The sequence below is a fragment of the Oncorhynchus tshawytscha genome, linkage group LG27, assembly GCF_018296145.1.
Source record: "Oncorhynchus tshawytscha isolate Ot180627B linkage group LG27, Otsh_v2.0, whole genome shotgun sequence".
Lineage (NCBI taxonomy): Eukaryota > Metazoa > Chordata > Actinopteri > Salmoniformes > Salmonidae > Oncorhynchus > Oncorhynchus tshawytscha.
The window spans coordinates 1,784,506-1,811,328 of NC_056455.1; the positions used below are offsets into that span (position 1 = coordinate 1,784,506).

The window sequence follows — 26,823 nt, forward strand, 5'->3', positions numbered from 1 at the left end:
AGATTTTAAGCTTGTATTGAAAAATCAACAAATCAAACATTTAATGGTGTGTAATGAATGTACTATTAAAAAAAAAATTGCACTGCAGTTTTTGGATTGATACTGTGCTTCTTTTTTGTTGGATTTCATAATTATTGCATACATTTTTGGCTAAATTGTCAACAAAGATTCCGTGTTTTAAATCCAAGGTTGTTGTCGAAACACTGGGGAAAATACAAACTCCTCAAACAAGGGAAAGGGGAAAATTGACTTCTGATGCTCACTGGCCCTTTAAGTACGCTCGGTCTTTCAGGCGTCTCTCGTCACCTACCCCTTTCACTGCGGCTCGAAAGCAGAGCGGACTGACCCGCTTCTGATCTAAATCACTGCTAGCGCTCATTGTGAGATACAGCAACCACTTCTGTAGGCTTTCTGAAACTGCCTAGACCTTTGCAAATGCAAGCAATTAAATGTGTGGTGGTCGGGGACGGGTAAGAATCTCATTGATAAACGTAGAGAATATCCTCATCCTGTGTGTGTGCGTGAGACCAGCGATGCGGTCATGTTTGGGAGATGATTGTAATATAATGTGAGACGTCGGGATGTGTAAAATGTGGAGTTGTGTATTTTCACGCTGAGAAACGCCCAGGCTGTAGCGATGCTTTGGGAAACATACTCGCCTTGTAGGCCATCGGGAATCAGGCTTCATCAGTTCTGATGCGGGCTAAGGAATTTCTAGGCGTTGTTTTATAATAATTTCAATTTACAGCCCTTTCTTCCCATGGTTTATGAAGGAATCTATTCATTTATTCCGTTTTTATTTTCCTTACATCATTTACTACCATGTTCGCTACAGTATTTGGGAGTTGGATTAAAAAAGGCGAGATGGTACAGCAGGTCTATGTAGATACAGCAGGAAGCATTGATCCTTTATCTGACTGATTTTGTCCTTAACTCCCCTAAGCCTTGGCGAAATGTTGATATCTACAATGCCATACTAATGCCAAATCCCATTTGGAGGATTTGTGAAAACTAAGGGTCATTAATCTGTTATGTTTGTTCCTTTATATAATAACAAACCGGGGCGTAGGTTTAACTACTTTTAATGAACATATACTTCAGCTAGAACACTCCATGTTTAGCCATGCAAGAATCAATCAGAGCATTAGCGTAATATATTAATATTTCATCTGTTAATCTGTAATTCCCAGAGCAACCCAGAATATACTATTAGTGGCCTGCTCCAAAAAAAACCCAACGTTTTCACTACCCCTCCCTCCTCCCCTCTTTCCCAGTTCCTTCATACTCCTTACCCCCAGCCAAGCAAACTCAATGACCCCAAATCTGTTTTATAGTAGCACTTAAACTGTCAGTCTGTCTCACTACTGCTCCCTCCGTTCATCCACACACACACACACACACACACACACACACACACACACACACACACACACACACACACACACACACACACACACACACACACACACACACACACACTCATTCTTACGCAGGCCATTCACCTCCTACCCTGCAAATCCACCATCAATCTGTTCATATCATTCTGACGTACTGGATACACAGACTCATAGACACACACACAGACACCGCTGTCACCAACCCTTCCTGTGTTGTGTGTTTGGCGATAACAGGGATGGGGTCGATAACAGGGGTGGGGTCGATAACAGGGATGGGGGCGATAACAGGGATGGGGTCGATAACAGGGATGGGGTCGATAACAGGGATGGGGGCGATAACAGGGATGGGGTCGATAACAGGGATGGGGTCGATAACAGGGATGGGGTCGATAACAGGGATGGGGTCGATAACAGGGATGGGGTCGATAACAGGGATGGGGTCGATAACAGGGATGGGGTCGATAACAGGGGTGAGGTCGATAACAGGGATGGGGTCGATAACAGGGATGGGGTCGATAACAGGGGTGGGGTCGATAACAGGGATGGGGTCGATAACAGGGATGGGGTCGATAACAGGGGTGGGGTCGATAACAGGGATGGGGTCGATAACAGGGGTGAGGTCGATAACAGGGATGGGGTCGATAACAGGGATGGGGTCGATAACAGGGATGGGGTCGATAACAGGGATGGGGTCGATAACAGGGGTGAGGTCGATAACAGGGATGGGGTCGATAACAGGGATGGGGTCGATAACAGGGATGGGGTCGATAACAGGGATGGGGTCGATAACAGGGATGGGGTCGATAACAGGGGTGAGGTCGATAACAGGGATGGGGTCGATAACAGGGATGGGGTCGATAACAGGGATGGGGTCGATAACAGGGATGGGGTCGATAACAGGGGTGAGGGAGTAGTGTCTCTCATGCAAAGTGAAAATAGGCCAATGTCTGTGTGATACTTAACCTGAGAGAGAGACAAAGACAGCAGACATGCACAAACTGAGTGCCAGCCTACCTAGAAGTCTACCTACCTCAGCAGCTTTTTTTAGGGTCTCATTATTAGGCTTGTGTTTTCTCTAGCAGTGAGGAAAGCGAGTATGTGTCTGTCTCTCTTTATTTATTATTTAAAAAAACATTTAATTGAAGGGCTTTATTGGCATGGGAAACATATGTTAACATTTCCAAAGCAAGTGAACTAGATAATAAACCATACAAATTAACAGTAAACATTACACTCACACAATTTCCAAAATAATAAAGACAGTACAAATGTCATACTATGTGCAAATAGTTAGTGTTTGTTCTTAACTGGTTCTTAACTGGTTGCCCTCGAGGCAACAGGTCACAAATCTTGCTGCTGTGATCGCACACTGGTATTTCACCCAGTAGATATGGGAGTTTATCAAAATTGGGTTTGTTTTCAAATTCTTTGTGTAATCTGAGGGAAATATGTGTCTCTGATATTGTCATACATTTAGCAGGAGGTTAGGAAGTGCAGCTCAGTTTCCACCTCATTTTGTGGGCAGTCTGTTGAGAACCAGGTCTGTCTACGGCGGCCTTTCTCAATAGCAAGGCTATGCTCACTAAGTCTGTAAATAGTCAAAGCTTTCCTTAAGTTTGGGTCAGTCACAGTGGTCAGGTATTCTGCCACTGTGTACTCTCTGTTTAGGGCCAAATGGTATTCTAGTTTGCTCTGTTTTTTCCAATGTGTCAAGTAATGATCTTTTAGTTTTCCCATTATTTTTTTCTCAGGGCTGTGGGAAAGACCTGTTTGCTAATCAGCTACACCACCAATGCCTTCCCCGGAGAGTACATACCCACTGTGTGAGTACACACACACACACACACACACACACACACACACACACACACACACACACACACACACACACACAATGCATGGATGCAAGTGAGTGAGTCTGCTTGCCTCCATGAAGTGTTTGTATTTTACATTTATACTATACACAGAGCTGTATATTAGGTGTCTACTATTACACAGAGCTGTATATTAGGTGTCTACTATTACACAGAGCTGTATATTAGGTGTCTACTATTACGCAGAGCTGTATATTAGGTGTCTACTATTACGCAGAGCTGTATATTAGGTGTCTACTATTACACAGAGCTGTATATTAGGTGTCTACTATTACGCAGAGCTGTATATTAGGTGTCTACTATTACACAGAGCTGTATATTAGGTGTCTACTATTACGCAGAGCTGTATATTAGGTGTCTACTATTACACAGAGCTGTATATTAGGTGTCTACTATTACGCAGAGCTGTATATTAGGTGTCTACTATTACACAGAGCTGTATATTAGGTGTCTACTATTACGCAGAGCTGTATATTAGGTGTCTACTATTACGCAGAGCTGTATATTAGGTGTCTACTATTACACAGAGCTGTATATTAGGTGTCTACTATTACACAGAGCTGTATATTAGGTGTCTACTATTACACAGAGCTGTATATTAGGTGTCTACTATTACACAGAGCTGTATATTAGGTGTCTACTATTACACAGAGCTGTATATTAGGTGTCTACTATTACACAGAGCTGTATATTAGGTGTCTACTATTACACAGAGCTGTATATTAGGTGTCTACTATTACACAGAGCTGTATATTAGGTGTCTACTATTACACAGAGCTGTATATTAGGTGTCTACTATTACACAGAGCTGTATATTAGGTGTCTACTATTACACAGAGCTGTATATTAGGTGTCTACTATTACACAGAGCTGTATATTAGGTGTCTACTATTACACAGAGCTGTATATTAGGTGTCTACTATTACACAGAGCTGTATATTAGGTGTCTACTATTACACAGAGCTGTATATTAGGTGTCTACTATTACACAGAGCTGTATATTAGGTGTCTACTATTACACAGAGCTGTATATTAGGTGTCTACTATTACACAGAGCTGTATATTAGGTGTCTACTATTACACAGAGCTGTATATTAGGTGTCTACTATTACACAGAGCTGTATATTAGGTGTCTACTATTACACAGAGCTGTATATTAGGTGTCTACTATTACACAGAGCTGTATATTAGGTGTCTACTATTACGCAGAGCTGTATATTAGGCGTCTACGCTATACACAGAGCTGTATATTAGGCATCTATGCTATACACAGAGCTGCATTTTAGGCGTCTATGCTATACACAGAGCTGTAATTTAGGTGTCTACTATTACGCAGAGCTGTATATTAGGTGTCTACTATTACGCAGAGCTGTATATTAGGCGTCTACGCTATACACAGAGCTGTATATTAGGTGTCTACGCTATACACAGAGCTGTATATTAGGCGTCTACGCTATACACAGAGCTGTAATTTAGGTGTCTACTATTACGCAGAGCTGTATATTAGGTGTCTACTATTACACAGAGCTGTATATTAGGTGTCTACTATTACACAGAGCTGTATATTAGGTGTCTACTATTACACATAGCTGTATATTAGGTGTCTACTATTACACAGAGCTGTATATTAGGTGTCTACTATTACACAGAGCTGTATATTAGGTGTCTACTATTACACAGAGCTGTATATTAGGTGTCTACTATTACACAGAGCTGTATATTAGGTGTCTACTATTACACAGAGCTGTATATTAGGTGTCTACTATTACACAGAGCTGTATATTAGGTGTCTACTATTACACAGAGCTGTAATTTAGGTGTCTACTATTACACAGAGCTGTATATTAGGTGTCTACTATTACACAGAGCTGTATATTAGGTGTCTACTATTACACAGAGCTGTAATTTAGGTGTCTACTATTACGCAGAGCTGTATATTAGGTGTCTACTATTACGCAGAGCTGTATATTAGGCATCTATGCTATACACAGAGCTGTATATTAGGTGTCTACGCTATACACAGAGCTGTATATTAGGCATCTATGCTATACACAGAGCTGCATTTTAGGCGTCTATGCTATACACAGAGCTGTAATTTAGGTGTCTACTATTACACAGAGCTGTATATTAGGTGTCTACTATTACACAGAGCTGTATATTAGGTGTCTACTATTACACAGAGCTGTATATTAGGTGTCTACTATTACACACACAGAGCTGTATATTAGGTGTCTACTATTACACAGAGCTGTATATTAGGTGTCTACTATTACACAGAGCTGTATATTAGGTGTCTACTATTACACAGAGCTGTATATTAGGTGTCTACTATTACACAGAGCTGTATATTAGGTGTCTACTATTACACAGAGCTGTATATTAGGTGTCTACTATTACACAGAGCTGTATATTAGGTGTCTACTATTACACAGAGCTGTATATTAGGTGTCTACTATTACACAGAGCTGTATATTAGGTGTCTACTATTACACAGAGCTGTATATTAGGTGTCTACTATTACACAGAGCTGTATATTAGGTGTCTACTATTACACAGAGTAGTATATGAGGTGTCTACAATTCACAGAGCTGTATATTAGGTGTCTACTATTACACAGAGCTGTATATTAGGTGTCTACTATTACACAGAGCTGTATATTAGGTGTCTACTATTACGCAGAGCTGTATATTAGGTGTCTACTATTACACAGAGCTGTATATTAGGTGTCTACTATTACACAGAGCTGTATATTAGGTGTCTACTATTACACAGAGCTGTATATTAGGTGTCTACTATTACGCAGAGCTGTATATTAGGCGTCTACGCTATACACAGAGCTGTATTTTAGGCATCTATACTATACACAGAGCTGTATATTAGGCATCTATGCTATACACAGAGCTGCATTTTAGGCATCTATGCTATACACAGAGCTGTAATTTAGGTGTCTACTATTACGCAGAGCTGTATATTAGGTGTCTACTATTACGCAGAGCTGTATATTAGGCGTCTACGCTATACACAGAGCTGTATTTTAGGCATCTATGCTATACACAGAGCTGTATATTAGGTGTCTACTATTATGCAGAGCTGTATATTAGGCATCTATGCTATACACAGAGCTGTATTTTAGGCATCTATGCTATACACAGAGCTGTAATTTAGGCGTCTATGCTATACACAGAGCTGTAATTTAGGCGTCTATGCTATACACAGAGCTGTAATTTAGGCGTCTATGCTATACACAGAGCTGTTATTTAGGCATCTATGCTATACACAGAGCTGTATTTTAGGCGTCTATGCTATACACAGAGCTGTATTTTAGGCGTCTATGCTATACACAGAGCTGTATATTAGGTGTCTACTATTACACAGAGCTGTATATTAGGTGTCTACTATTACACAGAGCTGTATATTAGGTGTCTACTATTACGCAGAGCTGTATATTAGGCGTCTACGCTATACACAGAGCTGTATTTTAGGCATCTATGCTATACACAGAGCTGTATTTTAGGCATCTATGCTATACACAGAGCTGTATATTAGGTGTCTACTATTATGCAGTGCTGTATATTAGGCATCTATGCTATACACAGAGCTGTATTTTAGGCATCTATGCTATACACAGAGCTGTAATTTAGGCGTCTATGCTATACACAGAGCTGTAATTTAGGCGTCTATGCTATACACAGAGCTGTAATTTAGGCGTCTATGCTATACACAGAGCTGTTATTTAGGCATCTATGCTATACACAGAGCTGTATATTAGGTGTCTACTATTACACAGAGCTGTATATTAGGTTTCTACTATTACGCAGAGCTGTATATTAGGTGTCTACTATTACACAGAGCTGTATATTAGGTGTCTACTATTACACAGAGCTGTATATTAGGTGTCTACTATTACACAGAGCTGTATATTAGGTGTCTACTATTACACAGAGCTGTATTTTGGTGTCTACTATTACACAGAGCTGTATATTAGGTGTCTACTATTACACAGAGCTGTATTTTAGGCATCTATGCTATACACAGAGCTGTATTTTAGCTGTGTATGCTATACACAGATCTGTATTTTAGGCGTCTATGCTATACACAGAGCTGTATTTTAGGCGTCTATGCTATACATAGAGCTGTATTTTAGCCGTCTATGCTATACACAGAGCTGTATTTTAGGCATCTATGCTATACACAGAGCTGTATTTTAGGCGTCTACGCTATACACAGAGCTGTAATTTAGGCGTCTACGCTATACACAGAGCTGGTTTTTAGGCGTCTATGCTATACACAAATCAAATCAAGTCAAATTTTATTTGTCACATACACATGGTTAGCAGATGTTAATGCGAGTGTAGCGAAATGCTTGTGCTTCTAGTTCCGACAATGCAGTAATAACCAACAAGTAGTCTAACTAACAATTCCAAAACTACTGTCTTATACACACAAGTGTAGGGGGATAAAGAACATGTACATAAAGATATATGAATGAGTGATGGTACAGAGCAGCATAGGCAAGATACAGTAGATGGTATCGAGTACAGTATATACATATGAGATGAGTATGTAAACAAAGTGGCATAGTTAAAGTGGCTAGTGATACATGTATTACATAAAGATGCAGTAGATGATATAGAGTACAGTATATACGTATACATATGAGATGAATAATGTAGGGTATGTAAACATTATATTAGGTAGCATTGTTTAAAGTGGCTAGTGATATATTTTACATCATTTCCCATCAATTCCCATTATTAAAGTGGCTGGAGTTGAGTCAGTGTGTTGGCAGCAGCCACTCAATGTTAGTGGAGGCTGTTTAACAGTCTGATGGCCTTGAGATAGAAGCTGTTTTTCAGTCTCTCGGTCCCAGCTTTGATGCACCTGTACTGACCTCGCCTTCTGGATGATAGCGGGGTGAACAGGCAGTGGCTCGGGTGGTTGTTGTCCTTGATGATCTTTATGGCCTTCCTGTAACATCGGGTGGTGTAGGTGTCCTGGAGGGCAGGTAGTTTGCCCCCGGTGATGCGTTGTGCAGACCTCACTACCCTCTGGAGAGCCTTACGGTTGTGGGCGGAGCAGTTGCCATACCAGGCGGTGATACAGCCCGACAGGATGCTCTCGATTGTGCATCTGTAGAAGTTTGTGAGTGCTTTTGGTGACAAGCCGAATTTCTTCAGCCTCCTGAGGTTGAAGAGGCGCTGCTGCGCCTTCTTCACGATGCTCTGTGTGGGTGGACCAATTCAGTTTGTCTGTGATGTGTATGCCGAGGAACTTAACTTGCTACCCTCTGTATTTTAGGCGTCTACGCTATACACAGAGCTGTATTTTTGGCGTCTACTATTACACAGAGCTGTATTTTAGGCATCTATGCTATACACAGAGCTGTATTTTAGGCATCTATGCTATACACAGAGCTGTATATTAGGCATCTACGCTATACACAGGGCTGTATTTTAGGTATCTACTATTACACAGAGCTGTAATTTAGGTGTCTACGCTATACACAGAGCTGTATATTAGGTGTCTACTATTACGCAGAGCTGTATATTAGGCATCTACGCTATACACAGAGCTGTATATTAGGCATCTATGCTACACACAGAGCTGTATTTTAGGCGTCTATGCTATACACAGAGCTGTATTTTAGGTTTCTAGGCTATACACAGAGCTGTATTTTAGGCGTCTACGCTATACACAGAACTGTATTTTAGGCATCTACGCTATACACAGAGCTGTATATTAGGCGTCTACGCTATACACAAGGCTGTATTTTAGGCATCTATGCTATACACAGAGCTGTATTTTAGGTTTCTAGGCTATACACAGAGCTGTATTTTAGCCGTGTATGCTATACACAGAGCTGTATATTAGGCATCTATGCTATACACAGAGCTGCATTTTAGGCATCTATGCTATACACAGAGCTGTAATTTAGGTGTCTACTATTATGCAGAGCTGTATATTAGGCATCTATGCTATACACAGAGCTGTATTTTAGGCATCTATGCTATACACAGAGCTGTAATTTAGGCGTCTATGCTATACACAGAGCTGTAATTTAGGCGTCTATGCTATACACAGAGCTGTAATTTAGGCGTCTATGCTATACACAGAGCTGTTATTTAGGCATCTATGCTATACACAGAGCTGTATATTAGGTGTCTACTATTACACAGAGCTGTATATTAGGTTTCTACTATTACGCAGAGCTGTATATTAGGTGTCTACTATTACACAGAGCTGTATATTAGGTGTCTACTATTACACAGAGCTGTATATTAGGTGTCTACTATTACACAGAGCTGTATATTAGGTGTCTACTATTACACAGAGCTGTATTTTGGTGTCTACTATTACACAGAGCTGTATATTAGGTGTCTACTATTACACAGAGCTGTATTTTAGGCATCTATGCTATACATAGAGCTGTATTTTAGGCATCTATGCTATACATAGAGCTGTATTTTAGGCATCTATGCTATACACAGAGCTGTATTTTAGCTGTGTATGCTATACACAGATCTGTATTTTAGGCGTCTATGCTATACACAGAGCTGTATTTTAGGCGTCTATGCTATACACAGAGCTGTATTTTAGGCGTCTACGCTATACACAGAGCTGTAATTTAGGCGTCTACGCTATACACAGAGCTGGTTTTTAGGCGTCTATGCTATACACAAATCAAATCAAGTCAAATTTTATTTGTCACATACACATGGTTAGCAGATGTTAATGCGGTGTAGCGAAATGCTTGTGCTTCTAGTTCCGACAATGCAGTAATAACCAACAAGTAGTCTAACTAACAATTCCAAAACTACTGTCTTATACACACAAGTGTAGGGGATAAAGAACATGTACATAAAGATATATGAATGAGTGATGGTACAGAGGAGCATAGGCAAGATACAGTAGATGGTATCGAGTACAGTATATACATATGAGATGAGTATGTAAACAAAGTGGCATAGTTAAAGTGGCTAGTGATACATGTATTACATATAGATGCAGTAGATGATATAGAGTACAGTATATACGTATACATATGAGATGAATAATGTAGGGTATGTAAACATTATATTAGGTAGCATTGTTTAAAGTGGCTAGTGATATATTTTACATCATTTCCCATCAATTCCCATTATTAAAGTGGCTGGAGTTGAGTCAGTGTGTTGGCAGCAGCCACTCAATGTTAGTGGAGGCTGTTTAACAGTCTGATGGCCTTGAGATAGAAGCTGTTTTTCAGTCTCTCGGTCCCAGCTTTGATGCACCTGTACTGACCTCGCCTTCTGGATGATAGCGGGGTGAACAGGCAGTGGCTCGGGTGGTTGTTGTCCTTGATGATCTTTATGGCCTTCCTGTAACATCGGGTGGTGTAGGTGTCCTGGAGGGCAGGTAGTTTGCCCCCGGTGATGCGTTGTGCAGACCTCACTACCCTCTGGAGAGCCTTACGGTTGTGGGCGGAGCAGTTGCCATACCAGGCGGTGATACAGCCCGCCAGGATGCTCTCGATTGTGCATCTGTAGAAGTTTGTGAGTGCTTTTGGTGACAAGCCGAATTTCTTCAGCCTCCTGAGGTTGAAGAGGCGCTGCTGCGCCTTCTTCACGATGCTCTGTGTGGGTGGACCAATTCAGTTTGTCTGTGATGTGTATGCCGAGGAACTTAACTTGCTACCCTCTGTATTTTAGGCGTCTACGCTATACACAGAGCTGTATTTTTGGCGTCTACTATTACACAGAGCTGTATTTTAGGCATCTATGCTATACACAGAGCTGTATATTAGGCATCTACGCTATACACAGGGCTGTATTTTAGGTATCTACTATTACACAGAGCTGTAATTTAGGTGTCTACGCTATACACAGAGCTGTATATTAGGTGTCTACTATTACGCAGAGCTGTATATTAGGCATCTACGCTATACACAGAGCTGTATTTTAGGCGTCTATGCTACACACAGAGCTGTATTTTAGATGTCTATGCTACACACAGAGCTGTATTTTAGGTGTCTATGCTACACACAGAGCTGTATATTAGGCATCTATGCTATACACAGAGCTGTATATTAGGCGTCTACGCTATACACAGAGCTGTATATTAGGCGTCTACGCTATACACAAGGCTGTATTTTAGGCATCTATGCTATACACAGAGCTGTATTTTAGGTTTCTATGCTATACACAGAGCTGTATTTTAGCCGTGTATGCTATACACAGAGCTGTATTTTAGGCGTCTACGCTATACACAGAACTGTATTTTAGGCATCTACGCTATACACAGAGCTGTATTTTAGGCGTCTACGCTATACACAGAACTGTATTTTAGGCATCTACGCTATACACAGAGCTGTATTTTATGTGTCTATGCTATACACAGAGCTGTATTTTATGTGTCTACGCTATACACAGAGCTGTATTTTATGTGTCTACGCTATACACAGAGCTGTATTTTATGTGTCTACGCTATACACAGAGCTGTATTTTATGTGTCTACGCTATACACAGAGCTGTATTTTATGTGTCTACGCTATACACAGAGCTGTATTTTATGTGTCTACGCTATACACAGAGCTGTATTTTATGTGTCTACGCTATACACAGAGCTGTATTTTATGTGTCTACGCTATACACAGAGCTGTATTTTATGTGTCTACGCTATACACAGAGCTGTATTTTATGTGTCTACGCTATACACAGAGCTGTATTTTATGTGTCTACGCTATACACAGAGCTGTATTTTATGTGTCTACGCTATACACAGAGCTGTATTTTATGTGTCTACGCTATACACAGAGCTGTATTTTATGTGTCTACGCTATACACAGAGCTGTATTTTATGTGTCTACGCTATACACAGAGCTGTATTTTATGTGTCTACGCTATACACAGAGCTGTATTTTATGTGTCTACGCTATACACAGAGCTGTATTTTATGTGTCTACGCTATACACAGAGCTGTATTTTATGTGTCTACGCTATACACAGAGCTGTATTTTATGTGTCTACGCTATACACAGAGCTGTATTTTATGTGTCTACGCTATACACAAAGCTGGCATCTGGATATAAAGATGGTTTCCTCTTGTGTGCTAATCACTTCCCTGACGATGTCATTGTGGCGTAACAATATGCATCTCTCCCTGCAGCTTTGACAACTACTCTGCCAATGTGATGGTTGATGGGAAACCAGTGAATCTGGGTCTATGGGATACAGCAGGACAGGAAGACTACGACAGACTCCGACCACTGTCCTATCCACAGACGGTAACACACACACACAGCTTCTAACCCATTATCTTTCTGTGAAGGATTGATTTGCTATCTACTAATCACAGACTAGCTATTCTTCCAGTCTGTCCCATGTGGAGTCAGGGGATTCCATGGTTGGTTGATCTCAGTGTTTTCACCCTAAGGTCTGTCTCTCTATGGTTCTCCCCAGGATGTGTTCTTGATATGCTTCTCCCTGGTCAGCCCCGCCTCCTTTGAGAACGTCCGAGCTAAGGTCAGTACTGAACCTACCTGCTCACAGACACAGGAACAGGGGACCTGCCGAGCCTGACCTAAAGAAGCACATCTATAGCTCTCCCTGGTTCATGTTCTATAGCTATAGTCCTGATATAGAGAGAGTTTGGCCATTGTGGTTTCAACTCAAAAGCATTACGATGCTCTTAGATGACATCACACACCTTTCTGTGTGTCAAACTCTCTCTGTATATGACTCTGGTTAAGTTATGATTCACTAAATTTGATTTGGTGTTTTTAAAGGATGTGTGAGGTTTTTCAGCAGTGTCTAATGGTGTTCTATTGTGTTTTACTGCGTTCTGCTATTCTGTTCTACACTATCCATAATAGTCCTATAAGCCATCTATGTCCATAGATCAGATTTAGAGGTTATATTTCTATATCTCTGTTCTACCCAGCCTTAATCTCCATATTTGACCTAATGACCTTTACCCTCTGTATGTGGCGTGTCTCAGTGGTACCCAGAGGTGAGACACCACTGCCCCAACACCCCCATCATCCTGGTGGGCACTAAACTGGATCTGAGAGATGACAAGGACACCACGGAGAGGCTGAGGGACAAGAAGCTGTCCCCCATCACCTACCCCCAGGGCCTGGCCATGGCACGGGAGATAGGTCAGTCTGTGTGGATGTCTAACCATCCATCGCCCACATTCGGAACAGCTAATGTATTTGTATTGGTATTTGTATTTATTATGGATCGCCATTAGGCAGCAGCTACTCTTCCTGCAGCTACTCTTCCTGGGATCCAGCAACATTTAAGGCAGTTATACAATTTAGAAAACATTGCAAAACATTGACAGATTTCACAACACACTGTGTGCCCTCAGGCCCCTACTCCACCACTACCACATATCTACAACACGCTGTGTGCCCTCAGGCCCCTACTCCACCACTACCACATATCTACAACACACTGTGTGCCCTCAGGCCCCTACTCCACCACTACCACATATCTACAATACACTGTGTGCCCTCAGGCCCCTACTCCACCACTACCACATATCTACAACACACTGTGTGCCCTCAGGCCCCTACTCCACCACTACAACACACTGTGTGCCCTCAGGCCCCTACTCCACCACTACCACATATCTACAACACACTGTGTGCCCTCAGGCCCCTACTCCACCACTACCACATATCTACAACACACTGTGTGCCCTCAGGCACCTACTCCACCACTACCACATATCTACAACACACTGTGTGCCCTCAGGCCCCTACTCCACCACTACCACATATCTACAACACACTGTGTGCCCTCAGGCCCCTACTACACCACTACCACATATCTACAACACACTGTGTGCCCTCAGGCCCCTACTCCACCACTACCACATATCTACAATACACTGTGTGCCCTCAGGCCCCTACTCCACCACTACCACATATCTACAACACACTGTGTGCCCTCAGGCCCCTACTCCACCACTACCACATATCTACAACACACTGTGTGCCCTCAGGCCCCTACTCCACCACTACCACATATCTACAACACACTGTGTGCCCTCAGGCCCCTACTCCACCACTACCACATATCTACAACACACTGTGTGCCCTCAGGCCCCTACTCCACCACTACCACATATCTACAACACACTGTGTGCCCTCAGGCCCCTACTCCACCACTACCACATATCTACAATACACTGTGTGCCCTCAGGCCCCTATTCCACCACTACCACATATCTACAACACACTGTGTGCCCTCAGGCCCCTACTCCACCATTACCACATATCTACAACACACTGTGTGCCCTCAGGCCCCTACTCCACCACTACCACATATCTACAACACACTGTGTGCCCTCAGGCCCCTACTCCACCACTACCACATATCTACAACACACTGTGTGCCCTCAGGCCCCTACTCCACCACTACCACATATCTACAACACACTGTGTGCCCTCAGGCCCCTACTACACCACTACCACATATCTACAACACACTGTGTGCCCTCAGGCCCCTACTCCACCACTACCACATATCTACAACACACTGTGTGCCCTCAGGCCCCTACTCCACCACTACCACATATCTACAACACACTGTGTGCCCTCAGGCCCCTACTCCACCACTACCACATATCTACAACACACGGTGTGCCCTCAGGCCCCTACTCCACCACTACCACATATCTACAATACACTGTGTGCCCTCAGGCCCCTATTCCACCACTACCACATATCTACAACACACTGTGTGCCCTCAGGCCCCTACTCCACCACTACCACATATCTTCAATACAAAATACGTGTGTATAGTGCGTATGTTATCGTATGTATGCATGTGTCTGTGCCTATGTTGCCTATGCTGTATTTTTATCTGTTTATTAAATCACATTCTACTACTTGCATCAGTTACTTGATGTGGAATAGAGTTCCATGTAGTCCTGGCTCTATGCAGTGCTGTGCGCCTCCCTTAGTCTGTTCTGGACTTGGGGACTGTGAAGAGACGTCTTGTGGGGTGTGCATGGGTTTTCGAGCTATGCGCCAGTAGCCCAAACAGACACCTTGGTGCACTCACATGTCAATACCTCTCATAAATACAAGTAGTGATGAAGTCAATTCCTCCTCCACTTTGAGCCAGGAGAGATTGACATGCATATTATTGTTAGTTCTCGGTGTATATTCAAGGGCCAGCTGTGCTGCCCTGTTCTGAACCAATTGTAATTTTCCTAAGTCCTTTTTTTGTGGCACCTGACCACACGACTGAACAGTGGTCCAAGTGGAACAAAACTAGGGCCTGTAGGACCTGCCTTGTTGATAGTTTTGTTAAGAAGGTAGAGTAGCACTTTATTATGGACAGACTTCACCTGATCTCTGACTGTATCAACATGTTTTGACCATGACAGTTTAAAATCCAGGGTTACTCTAAGCAGTTTAGTCACCTCAACTTGCTCAAATTCCACATGATTTATTACAAGATTTAGTTGTGGTTTAGTGAATGATTTGTCCCAAATACAATGCTTTTAGTTTTATAAATATTTAGGACTAACTTATTCCTTGCTAACCACACTGAAACTAACTGCAGCTCTTTGTTAAGCCATTTTTTGAAGAAGCTTCTCCTATATGTTGGAGAGGCTTCCATTAAAAAACACCCTCTGTGTTCTGTTAGACACTCTTTATCCACAATATAGCAGGGGGTGTAAAAATTACAATACTTGTCTTTCATAGTTTGGTCAGATATACTTTGTGTAGTGGCAACGTTTGTTGCTGGCATGTCATGACTAAGTTTGCTAATCTTGCCAATGAAAAATAAAAATTAAAGTAATTGGCAATATCAGTTGGTTTTGTGATGAATGAACCATCTGATTGATGAATGATGGGGCGGAGTTGGCCTTTTTTCGCAAAATGTAATTTAAGGTGCTCTAAAGCTTTTTACTATCATTCTTTATGTCATTTATCTTTGTTTCATAGTGTAGATTTGTATTTTTATTCAGTTTAGTCACATAATTTCTCAATTTGCAATACAGTTGCCAATTGGTTGTGCAGCCAGACTTATTTGCCATTCCTTTTCCCTCATCCCTCTCAACCATACCATTTTTTAATTCCTCATCAATCCACATGGATTTGACAGTTTTTACAGTCATTTTCTTTTTTACCTTTATCCCATCCTCCTTATAAAACGTGTTTTGTTTCCAGAAGGTATCGAAATTGTCAACAAATGTTACACCCATTTCAGCTGCAATAATCATGTAGCCAGTTGTGAAGAGAAAGAATCCTGCAAAAGCGTTCATGCCACGATTCATTGAGGGCACAAGGCCAAATATGATGGGTATTTTTTTAGTGTCTAGCAGAGAGTCAATCAGCTCTTTAAAATCCAGTTTCAACTGTTCAGAGCTGTCCTTCATAATGTAATTAAAACCCACATGGACTACGATAGAATCAATTTGCCCTGATGTAGTACATTCGGGAGCAGCTTGGTAATGTCATTTACTCCATCTCCGAGATAGGAACAGTCACATTTCTTACCATGGAGCTGCCCAAAATCATGGCTGACGAGATCCTGACAGGATGATGCAGGCCTCCGACAGATGGAGGGGCCCCGCTCAATTCACAGCAGGAACGGAAGGTTGCCAACGTGGACTTTGAAATCGTAGGAGTAGGCACTGCGGCCGCAGACACCGGTACCCCCAGCAACGAAGGTGCAGGAAGATCAAGCTCCTGGACGGCTAAACAATTCATCATTTGAATCCGCTCCGGACTTCTCCATGGGAGTGTAGACTGCTTTGTGGGAGGCCGCTGTCTTTAGCGTCCACGGCTCGTGACATGCGACCATCGTTGATTGCCTTGCTCCTCTTGCTGTGCTCCTTCGACTCCGCTATAAGATAGGGGAGCCCCGGGCAACACCTTCCAGTCAGATAATGATAAACGACAAGGCGGAGATGCATCCAACAAGCGCAAACGCCATCCAGCCACCAGCGTAGAAAAGGTCATCATTCCACTCTGCGTTTTCCCCAGTTTTCCCCAGTTTCTTACAGTTTCTTACATGGGCAGGCAACATGCGTGATCAAGGAAGCCACCTCATGCCTATAATCCTTGGCAAGCAAACAATTGCCGCATTGTAGCTCTGAGTGATCCGGTTTGTCCTGAAACAAAGCGCAGACCGAGGGCTCCATTGGAAAACTCATCTGGGACTAACTTCGTTAGCTTGATGGCTAGCAGCTTAGCGGCTCTGTCAAGCAGGCAGAGACGCTTGACCTGTCTGCTAAGCGGCATTCCGGGACAATCACAATCACCAGCCTGCTCCTTTAAAGACACATTTTCTTGCAGCTTAATCAACTCCATGTCAGTGATGTAACATCTACCCATCTGAAGATCTGTTTGGCTTCTTCTGACAACTTTGTCACATTTGTGACCAAGAAGGGGTTCTGGATGAGCAACAGCAGTTCTCTTCCAACAGTGAAGTCATCAAAGCTTGCCTTGAGGTTCTCCATCAGCTTCTGGATGAAATCTACATGGTTGGAAACCTCTGTCTCCTGGAAAGCCCGGACTGCTGTTATCATATCACAACTGTGTTGTCCCGTCCCTGCAGCTCAACAGTCAGTTGATTTGAGGTGTGATGTAATGTCTGTCCCTCTTCCAATCATGGCTGGAGCTCCATCTTTGGTGTTTGAGACCATGGTCTTCAGATCTATCCCCCTTTTTGTCAGCATCCCTTTGACCTCATGGATTTCCTCTAGCTGTGTGTGCTTCTAGATGGGTTAAGCCCAACAGCTCCTCACAGAATTCCTTCTTTGTTTCGTTATAAAATCTGACAAACACCAGAAGCTGGGCATTATCAGTGTTATCTGTAGATTCATCCACAGCTAAATGAAATGCATGGTGCATTCTGAATGACCGCATCATATGGTGAAGTTAAATCTTCAGCTAATATTTCAGTTCTCCTCATTGCTGTGAATCTGACAGTGCGATCTGTTTGATCTTTTCTCTGAGCTCATCCTTTTTGTTCACCTTCAAGGAAGTTGTCAGCATCTTCAGACATGCATCCTTTTACCATCCCAGCGTCTGAAAAAGTTTTTGTTTTCCCAAAACCCAAGCTATCCTCAGTGAACACTCCATTGCACGTTGTTAGTCTGTCAGGGAATTGACAAGGACTTTGGTGGACCTTTTTCATATTGGGATTTGAGTTGGTTAATCTTGTTTGTTCTCACCTCTCTGTGTGTGTGTAGGGGATACATCTGATCAAATTTACTATGCCTGGTGTCATAATGGAGCCTAACATTGGCACTTTTCACAAGAGTTACGGACTTGCTGCATATCAGGCACATTGGTTTTGTGCTAGTTTGGGGGAGAATGAATTAACTGTTCAGTCCAGTCGTTTTTCAATCAACAGTTTTTAGAGTCAACTTTTTAAAATTTTTAACAAGCCATATAAACAAAAGAGCGTAGTTACCAGTATATCTGTGATATTAACAGTTGAACTGCGGTCACATCTTTCTGCCTGCTTGTCCCAAGGTTCCGCAGAGGTTATCTAGATTGATATGATTGGGTAAGACTGGGCCTCTTGTATTTGCATATAACCACGCTATTGGATTAGCACGCCCTGTAGAGGTGGGCGTTGCTTCATGAGAGAGCGAGAAAGAGAGGCTGCTGCGCCTTTTTTAATTTTTATTTTAAAGCTGTCTAACGAGGCACACCTGTTAATTGAAATGCATTCCAGGTGACTACCTACTACTGTACCTAATGAAGCTGGTTGACAAAATACCAAGAGTGTGCAAAGCTGTCATCTTAGCAAAGGGTGGCTACTTTGAAGAATCTCATATCAAATATATTTTTGATTTGTTAACACTTTTTCAGTTACTACATGATTCCATATGTGTTATTTCATAGTTTGGATGTCTTCACTATTATTCTGCAATAAAGTAGGTGTGTCCAAACTTTTCACTGGTACTGTATATATAAAAATTACAGCGTTCTCACAAATTTGATGATATAATCGTGAAGTCCATTCACAAGATTAGGGCATATGATACCGAAGTATAGCGGGGTGGTTACTTTCACAGGGTATTGCCCCAAACAGCAAGTGACCCTCTGTGCTTGATGTCATATGTCTGAGTCTGTACCTTTTTAAAGGGATAGTGTGAGATTTTGGCAATTAAGCCCTTTATCTATTTACTAAGTGTCAGATGAACTAATGGATAAAATACTTAATTTGATTATAGATGTGTAATAAAGATGTTTGTTTGTGTGTGGTGGTCAGGTGCTGTGAAGTACCTGGAGTGCTCGGCCCTGACCCAGCGAGGGTTGAAGACGGTATTTGACGAGGCCATCCGTGCTGTGCTGTGCCCCCCACCCGTCAAGAAGAGGGGCAAGAGGTGCACAGTGTTCTGAGGGCTCTTATTGTTCCAGGATCAACCACCAACATAGTGGCCATCGTCATGACGATACATCTGGTACACTAAAACATCACTATAACAATCACTACTTCTCTTCGGGACAAGTCCTAACTTGAAACACCACGTAACGGCAATTTAACTTACGTTTGTGTAAATAATGGATTCATGTCAATGGAATATTTGATATCAAGTTAGGATTGGCCCCAAGAGAAATAAATACTGGATTTTTTTTACAATAGGAAAACCATTTGATCAGGTGTAAAGATGGTTCGTCAAGTTGCCATTTGTTTGTTTTTACACAGAGGAAAGCACTTGAGGTGTCTACTCTCACTCATACAACCCTACTCCCTCTCAGTCCTGTTAGCTTGAGTTGATACAGCACTCAAAACAGTCTGTACTGTGAATCTGTCGCTCTGGGTTGAAGTTGCCCTTAGGTACAGATTTAGGATCAACGTTCCCGCCTCAAGTCCTAAACTTGACCATTACGGGGAAAAAACACATGACCTTAGATCAGTGATTAGGGGCAATTTCACCCTACTCTGTGAAGTGAATAATGTGACAAACAGACAAGAATGACATGGGAGTTGTACAACATGGCTACCTGAGGAATGCCTCTGATGGAGGTGCTTGCATTGGTTTAAACAATATGTCTTCATTTTCCAATTATTTGAATCTACCCATGCATGTCACTGTATGTGTGAGAGAGTAAAATTTCAAGCAGTGTTACGTTTCTGATACTATTACTGCATTGTAGTGATAGACAAGACTTTGCTACAAACTGTTGATTCAACAAAGGGGAAATGGATGATCACAACCGTGGTCTGTTTTATGTGTTACACAAACTAAGTCTAGTGATAATGTACAAAATAATATTTAGAGGAGGAATGCATTTTGGATATATCTATTTATTATGGACCTGAACATTTAGCTCTTTAATTCCAGAAGAAAAGGATAATACTAACCAGGTTTCCATCCAACCTTTTTAGTGGAAATACTTTCATGTGCAAATATTGATATATTAACTGTCATATGGAATACCCGCACTGCATCTGCAAACTGTTGGCTTGAGCGCACATGCCCATACCAGAGTGGGCACATTTGCTATTTAACAAAAAAAAAGTTTGAGTTGAATGCAATGGACTTGTATTCGTTTTATTTGGTACATGGGAATTTAACCGCAAAAGTAATTTTTGTGACCTACGTCATCACACACAGACTTTTATCTACAAGTCAATTTGATTGAAACATATCTCTGGTGGGAAACTGCACATAAAAAAGGGGGGGATTTTAGAATGTGTGCATAAAAATCTGCTGCCAATTGGATGGAAACCTAGCTAGTAACTCACTTTTAATCTAGAGATCTCATATCACAAAACAATGTCATTAATTAACGAGTGCGTTTCTGTGGTTGTTGTAGACCTGCAGTATAACTGTTTCTTCCCCTCTAGTGGTGAGATAAAGGAATTATTTTGAAGAATGCAAATTGTATTTGTCACATGCGCTGAATACAACGGTTGTGGACCGTGAAATGCTTACAAGCCCCTAACCAATGCAGTTTTAAGAAAATGGAGTTAAGAAAATATTTACTAAATAAACTAAAGTAACACAATACAATTACAATAATGATGCTATATACAGGGGGTACCGGTGCTGCGTCAAGGGGGTACAGGTTAGTTGAGGTAATTTGTACATGTAGGTAGGGGTAAAGTGAATATAGATAATAAACAGTGAGTAGCAGCAGTGTAAAAAATTAAAGGGGGCTGTAATCCATGGCTTCTGGTTGGGATATGTACGTACGGTCACTGTGGGGATGACGTCGTCAATGCATTTCTTAATAAAGCCAGGTATATTCCTCAATGCCATTGGATGAATCCTGGAACTTATTCGTCTGTGCTAGCAAAACCAGTCCTGTAGCATTATTATTTTATTTCACCTTTATTTAACCAGGTAGGCCAGTTGAGAACAAGTTCTCATTTACAACTGCGACCTGGCCAAGATCAAGCAAAGCGGTGCGTCTAACCAGACACCTAGGTAGTTGTCCACATCAGAGAATCACCAGCACTTCCCTTATTATTAGACATTGAGAACAAGCTGTTTTTGACAAATAGGCACACACCCACCACCCCTTGTCTTACCGGACTGTTCTACTGTTCTATCCTACCGATGCAAAAAAGTCAGCCAACTACATTATCCGTGTTGTTGTTCAGCCACGACTCTGTGAAACATAAGATATTACAGTGTTTAATGTCCCGTTGGTAGGATAGTCAATAACGGAGCTCATCCAGTTTATTCTCCAGTGATTGCACGTTGGCCAATAGGACGGATGGTGGAGGCGGGATACCCACTCGCCGATGAATTCTCACAAGGCCCCCGGACCTGCGTCTGTATCTCCGTCTTTTCTTCATGTGAATGACAGGAATTTGGGCCTGGTCTCCGGGAGCGACAGTATATCTTTCGCGTCAGACTTATTCAAGAAAAAATCTTCATCCAGTTTGAGGTGAATAATCGCTGTTCTAATATCCATAAGCTGGTGTCGGTCATAGGAGATGATGGCAGTAACATTATGTACAAAATAAGTTAAAAACAATGTGAAAAAAACACAAAATAGCACAAAACGGCAGCTATCCCCCCCGGCACTATTATTATTTGTCATAAATATGTTGTTTGGCATAACAACTCTGGTTGAATAATGAGTGTCTGGTCCTGTCCAAGTTGTCAATACTGCCTCTCGGTAGACATTTTTCCTCAGACACAAATCTAGGAGCAGCTAACCATTCCTCAGACATAACTTCATCCTATTCCTCAATGCTGTAGTTCAGAACTCTGAAAATATACTAAATACTACTGCACAGATATGAACTGGTGATTCAAACCCATTGTTATTAAGAAAGCTTTTTTTAATGCACTGGCAATGAGACGACTTGTGTAATGGTTTAATTATTTTTCTTTTTTGTGACTTCACATGTCAGTGTTGTGAAATATTTACATTTTGTATAATAAATACAAATGTATATGAAACAAGTTTGTGTCAAGTGTTTTGAAGTGTACTAGTGTGTTTAATTAATTTAATAATTCTTTGTGATATATATGTGTGTGGGTTTGAATTTTTTAGCAAGAAACCACGGCTCCTGTTCCCAGACCAATGTGATTGTTTTGAATGCATTCTGTCATGATACAAATGTGTAAAGATCAAGTCTGGTTAATTTGCATACTTACAGTTTTCTGATTCTGAAGAATGGAGGCAGAACTCCAGTCCAAATACTCCTGTCTTCCCCATTCACAGCCACCTCTGGTTGACCAATCACAATCACAGCGGTCTCTTCCTTGCCTCTGTCCAACACCACACCGTGTAAAGGTACGAGTACACTTACTTAACCAGGAAATATTCCCACTTTTAAGCTGTTAAAGGAATTCTAAATTCCTCTGTTTTAATTCCCAATCAAAACTAAACACTCTGTCAATGCATATTGATATTTTTATAAGAATGGACAGAGCCCCGGTCTTAAAAGTCAGGTAACAGCCTTTAATTTGCCACAGGTTATAAACTGAAAATGACGTCAGCGTTTTCTAAATGTTCCGTTTCTTCTTGACACTGGTAGAAAGGCTCTATAGATCTCAAGCCTTCCCTCCTCGCCTAGAGCCAAGGTCAGTCAGTGTAGATTAGCATTCTAGACAGTCTGGAGATAGTTCATTCATTTGTACAAAGGAACAGACCGTCATTGTACTAAACTCCTGACTACATTATATTCAATACTGAGATCAACAGAGAAAATCCATACATGTACAGTAACATAAGTCTTTTAATTCATCATGATTGAAATGTATACATAATTAGTCATTATAGATTTTTTAAAATCCCTTAACATAAGCACAGACACTCCTAGAGAAACAGAAAGTATCTCTTTATGCTCAGTCTGGTAGTGTCAGATCCAACACGGCAAAATCCAAGTATTCCATCAGTGGTCCCATCTGTCTGGATCTACTGAAGGATCCTTTGGGTATTCCCTGTGGACACAGATACTGTATGGGCTGTATTAAGGACGGCTTTGATCAGGATGATCAGCTGCCCCCAGTGCAGACAGACATTCATCCCAAGGCTGTTCTGAACAGAAACCCTCTGCTGGCTGAATTGGTGGAGAATCTGAAGAAGACAGGACTCCAAGCTGCTCTTCCTGTTCACTATTATGCTGGACCTGGAGATGTGGCCTGTGACTCCTGTACTGGGAGAAACTCAAAGCTGTCAAGTCCTGTCTGGTATGTCTGGCCTCTTCCTGTGTGGCTGGTCACCATATTTCAGTCCCACCTAAAGACCTACCTCTTCAAAACCCACACTCTTTCTCCCACTCACACACACAATACCTGCTCACTCACTCATACATTCCCTTCCATGAGTCCTACCCCCTACTCTTTGTTTCATGCTGTGTTGTTGACATTTTTGTTTGTTTCTTCTCTAGAATTGTAAAGTGACATTGAGTCCTTGAAAAGCACTATATAAGTAGCTTGTATTATTATTATTCATATTATTATTATCAATATCGTTGTTGTCATCTTCATAATATTATTATTATTGTCATGATTGTTATTATGGTTATTATTCAGGGATGCAAACTGGTGAGGGCCCGAAAAGGTGACCCTTTTTTTTTTTGCACTGAAACACGCAAAATAAAGCCCTGCTAGGGGGAAATGCAGGTTTTAACTAATTAAACAACAAAGAATATGATCTACATGATCAGTCTCTGTGTGTAAAAATAAGTGGTTAATGAGTGGTTGAATAAGTGGTGAACCTAACTCAGGTAAAGAAAGCAATTCAATGTTATTTGTTGCCTAGACTTTACTGCAAATGACACAAGTCTTGAGAAAAAAACAATACACTTATATTGCAGTAAGCCATGAGAGCCTTTATAATATAATGCTTGTGACCACACACACACACACACACACACCTAAATATTGCACTTGTTCCACCACACTTTCTCCCTCACCTCACACTTTCCAAATGCCAGTTGTATTTTTCGGTTACAGTTCATGATGTACGCTTCATCACCTTCTCCCGTCTCCATAGTCAGGCTTCTCCCCAACCTCTTCGTTATCGTTCAGGGGACGCGCTGCTGTAAGTTAACTGGCAAACTGCCTTTCTACTATCTGCTGTCTTTCCAGAGCGAGCGCTGATGTGGTAACTAGCAAACTGGTTGTCTCTTCTCTCTTCTGTCACGTGCTGCATTCTGTTGCTATGTGAATGATTGGCTGAGCCTTGGAAACAGCAAGTATTGCTCCAAACGCACATCACTCGTTCGCATACAGCCAGTATTGATCCAATGCCCCCCCAAACATTTCTCATCGGATCTACACAAATCACCTAGGTAACCTATTTTGGATTCAAAATGGCAAATTTCGCCAAAAGGTGGCTAGATTGCATCCCTAACTATTGTGTGGACAGGTGCCATTAATACTACAAACAAGCAAGATTTCTGGCTCTCACAGACCTGTAACAACTTCTTTTAAGAGGCTCCTCTGTCCTCCACTCGTTACCTGTATTAAACAGTCACACTACAAAATCCACTATGGCCAAGACCAAAGAGCTGTCAAAGGACACCAGAAACAAAATTGTAGACCTGCACCAGGCTGGGAAGACTGAATCTGCAATAGGTAAGCAGCTTGGTTTGAAGAAATCAACTGTGGAAGCAATTATTAGGAAATGGAAGACATACAAGACAACTGATAATCTCCCTCGATCTGGGGCTCGACGCAAGATCTCACCCCGTGGGGTCAAAATGATCACAAGAACAGTGAGCAAAAATCCCAGAACCACACGGGGGGACCTAGTGAATGACCTGCAGAGAGCTGGGACCAAAGTAACAAAGCCTACCGTCAGTAACACACTACGCCTCCAGGGACTCAAATCCTGCAGTGCCAGACGTGTCCCCCTGCTTAAGCCAGTACATGTCCAGGCCCGTCTGAAGTTTGCTAGAGAGCATTTGGATGATCCAGAAGAAGACTGTGAGAATGTCATATGGTCAGATGAAACCAAAATATAACTTTAAAAAAAACTCAACTCGTCGTGTTTGGAGGACAAAGAATGCTGAGTTGCATCAAAAGAACACCATACCTACTGTGAAGCATGGGGGTGGAAACATCATGCTTTGGGGCTGTTTTTCTGCAAAGGGACCAGGACGACTGATCCGTGTAAAGGAAAGAATGAATGGGGCCATGTATCGTGAGATTTTGAGTGAAAACCTCCTTCCATCAGCAAGGGCATTGACGATGAAACGTGGCTGGGTCTTTCAGCATGACAATGATCCCAAACACACAGCCCTGGCAACGAAGGAGTGGCTTCGTAAGAAGCATTTCAAGGTCCTGGAGTGGCCTAGCCAGTCTCCAGATCTCAACCCCATAGAAAATCTTTGGAGGGAGTTGAAAGTACATGTTGCCCAGCAACAGCCCCAAAACATAACTGCTCTAGAGGAGATCTGCATGGAGGAATGGGCCTAAATACCAGCAACAGTGTGTGAAAACCTTGTGAAGGCTTACAGAAAACGTTTGACCTCTGTCATTGCCAACAAAGGGTATATAACAAATTAATGAGAAACTTTTGTTATTGACCAAATTTTCCACCATAATTTGCAAATAAATTCATTAATGTGATTTTCTGGATTTTTTTTCTGATTTTCTGGCATAGTTGAAGTGTAGCTTTGATGAAAATTACAGGCCTCTCTCATCTTTTTAAGTGGGAGAACTTGCACAATTGGTGGCTGACTAAATACTTTTTTGTCCCACTGTATTTTGGGTATAAAAATAATCTTTATGGAACAAAAGGAACATTTTCTGTCTAACTGGGAGTCTTGTCAGTGAAAACATCCGAAGATCAAAAGGTAAATGGTTAATTTGATTGCTTTTCTGATTTTCGTGACCAAGCTTCCTGCTGCTAGCTGGACATAATGCTATGCTAGGCTATCGATAAACTTATACAAACGCTTGTCTTGCTATCGCTGTAAAGCATAATTAAAAAATCTGAGACGACAGGGTAATTAACAAAAGGCTAAGCTGTGTTTCGCTATATTTCACTTGTGATTTCATGAATATGAATATTTTCTAGTAAGATTATTTGACCGTTGCGCTATGCTAATTAGTGTAGTTGCTGACAATTCTCCCGGATCCGGGATGGGTAGTTCCAAGATTAAGTTACAGAC

The 26,823-nt window shown here is 41.7% G+C and overlaps 1 protein-coding gene across 2 annotated transcripts; it reads left to right on the plus strand.

The window, feature by feature from the left end:
* Positions 1–315: 315 nt before the first annotated feature.
* On the plus strand, positions 316–20,438 carry LOC112259175 (ras-related C3 botulinum toxin substrate 3-like). Of its 2 annotated transcripts, none has more exons than XM_024433930.2 (6): positions 316–470; positions 3,149–3,220; positions 12,413–12,530; positions 12,706–12,768; positions 13,244–13,407; positions 19,501–20,438. In XM_024433930.2, exons 1-6 carry the CDS (start codon positions 436–438, stop codon positions 19,559–19,561), a joined length of 513 nt encoding a protein of 170 aa, XP_024289698.1. In that variant the 5' UTR covers positions 316–435; the 3' UTR covers positions 19,562–20,438. The 2 variants fall into 2 exon arrangements, with proteins under 2 accessions (XP_024289698.1, XP_024289692.1); XM_024433924.2 differs by having other exon boundaries at positions 13,244–13,403.
* The last annotated feature ends 6,385 nt before the right edge of the window (positions 20,439–26,823 follow it).

Bases quoted from the DNA above. Each gene is read 5' to 3' on its own strand.
- LOC112259175 (XM_024433924.2), top strand. From the start codon at position 436: ATGCAAGCAATTAAATGTGTGGTGGTCGGGGACGG. The intron at 471-3,148 runs GTAAGAATCTCA...TTTTTTTCTCAG, and splicing joins TGTGTGGTGGTCGGGGACGG to GGCTGTGGGAAAGACCTGTT. The intron at 12,531-12,705 runs GTAACACACACA...GGTTCTCCCCAG, and splicing joins CACTGTCCTATCCACAGACG to GATGTGTTCTTGATATGCTT.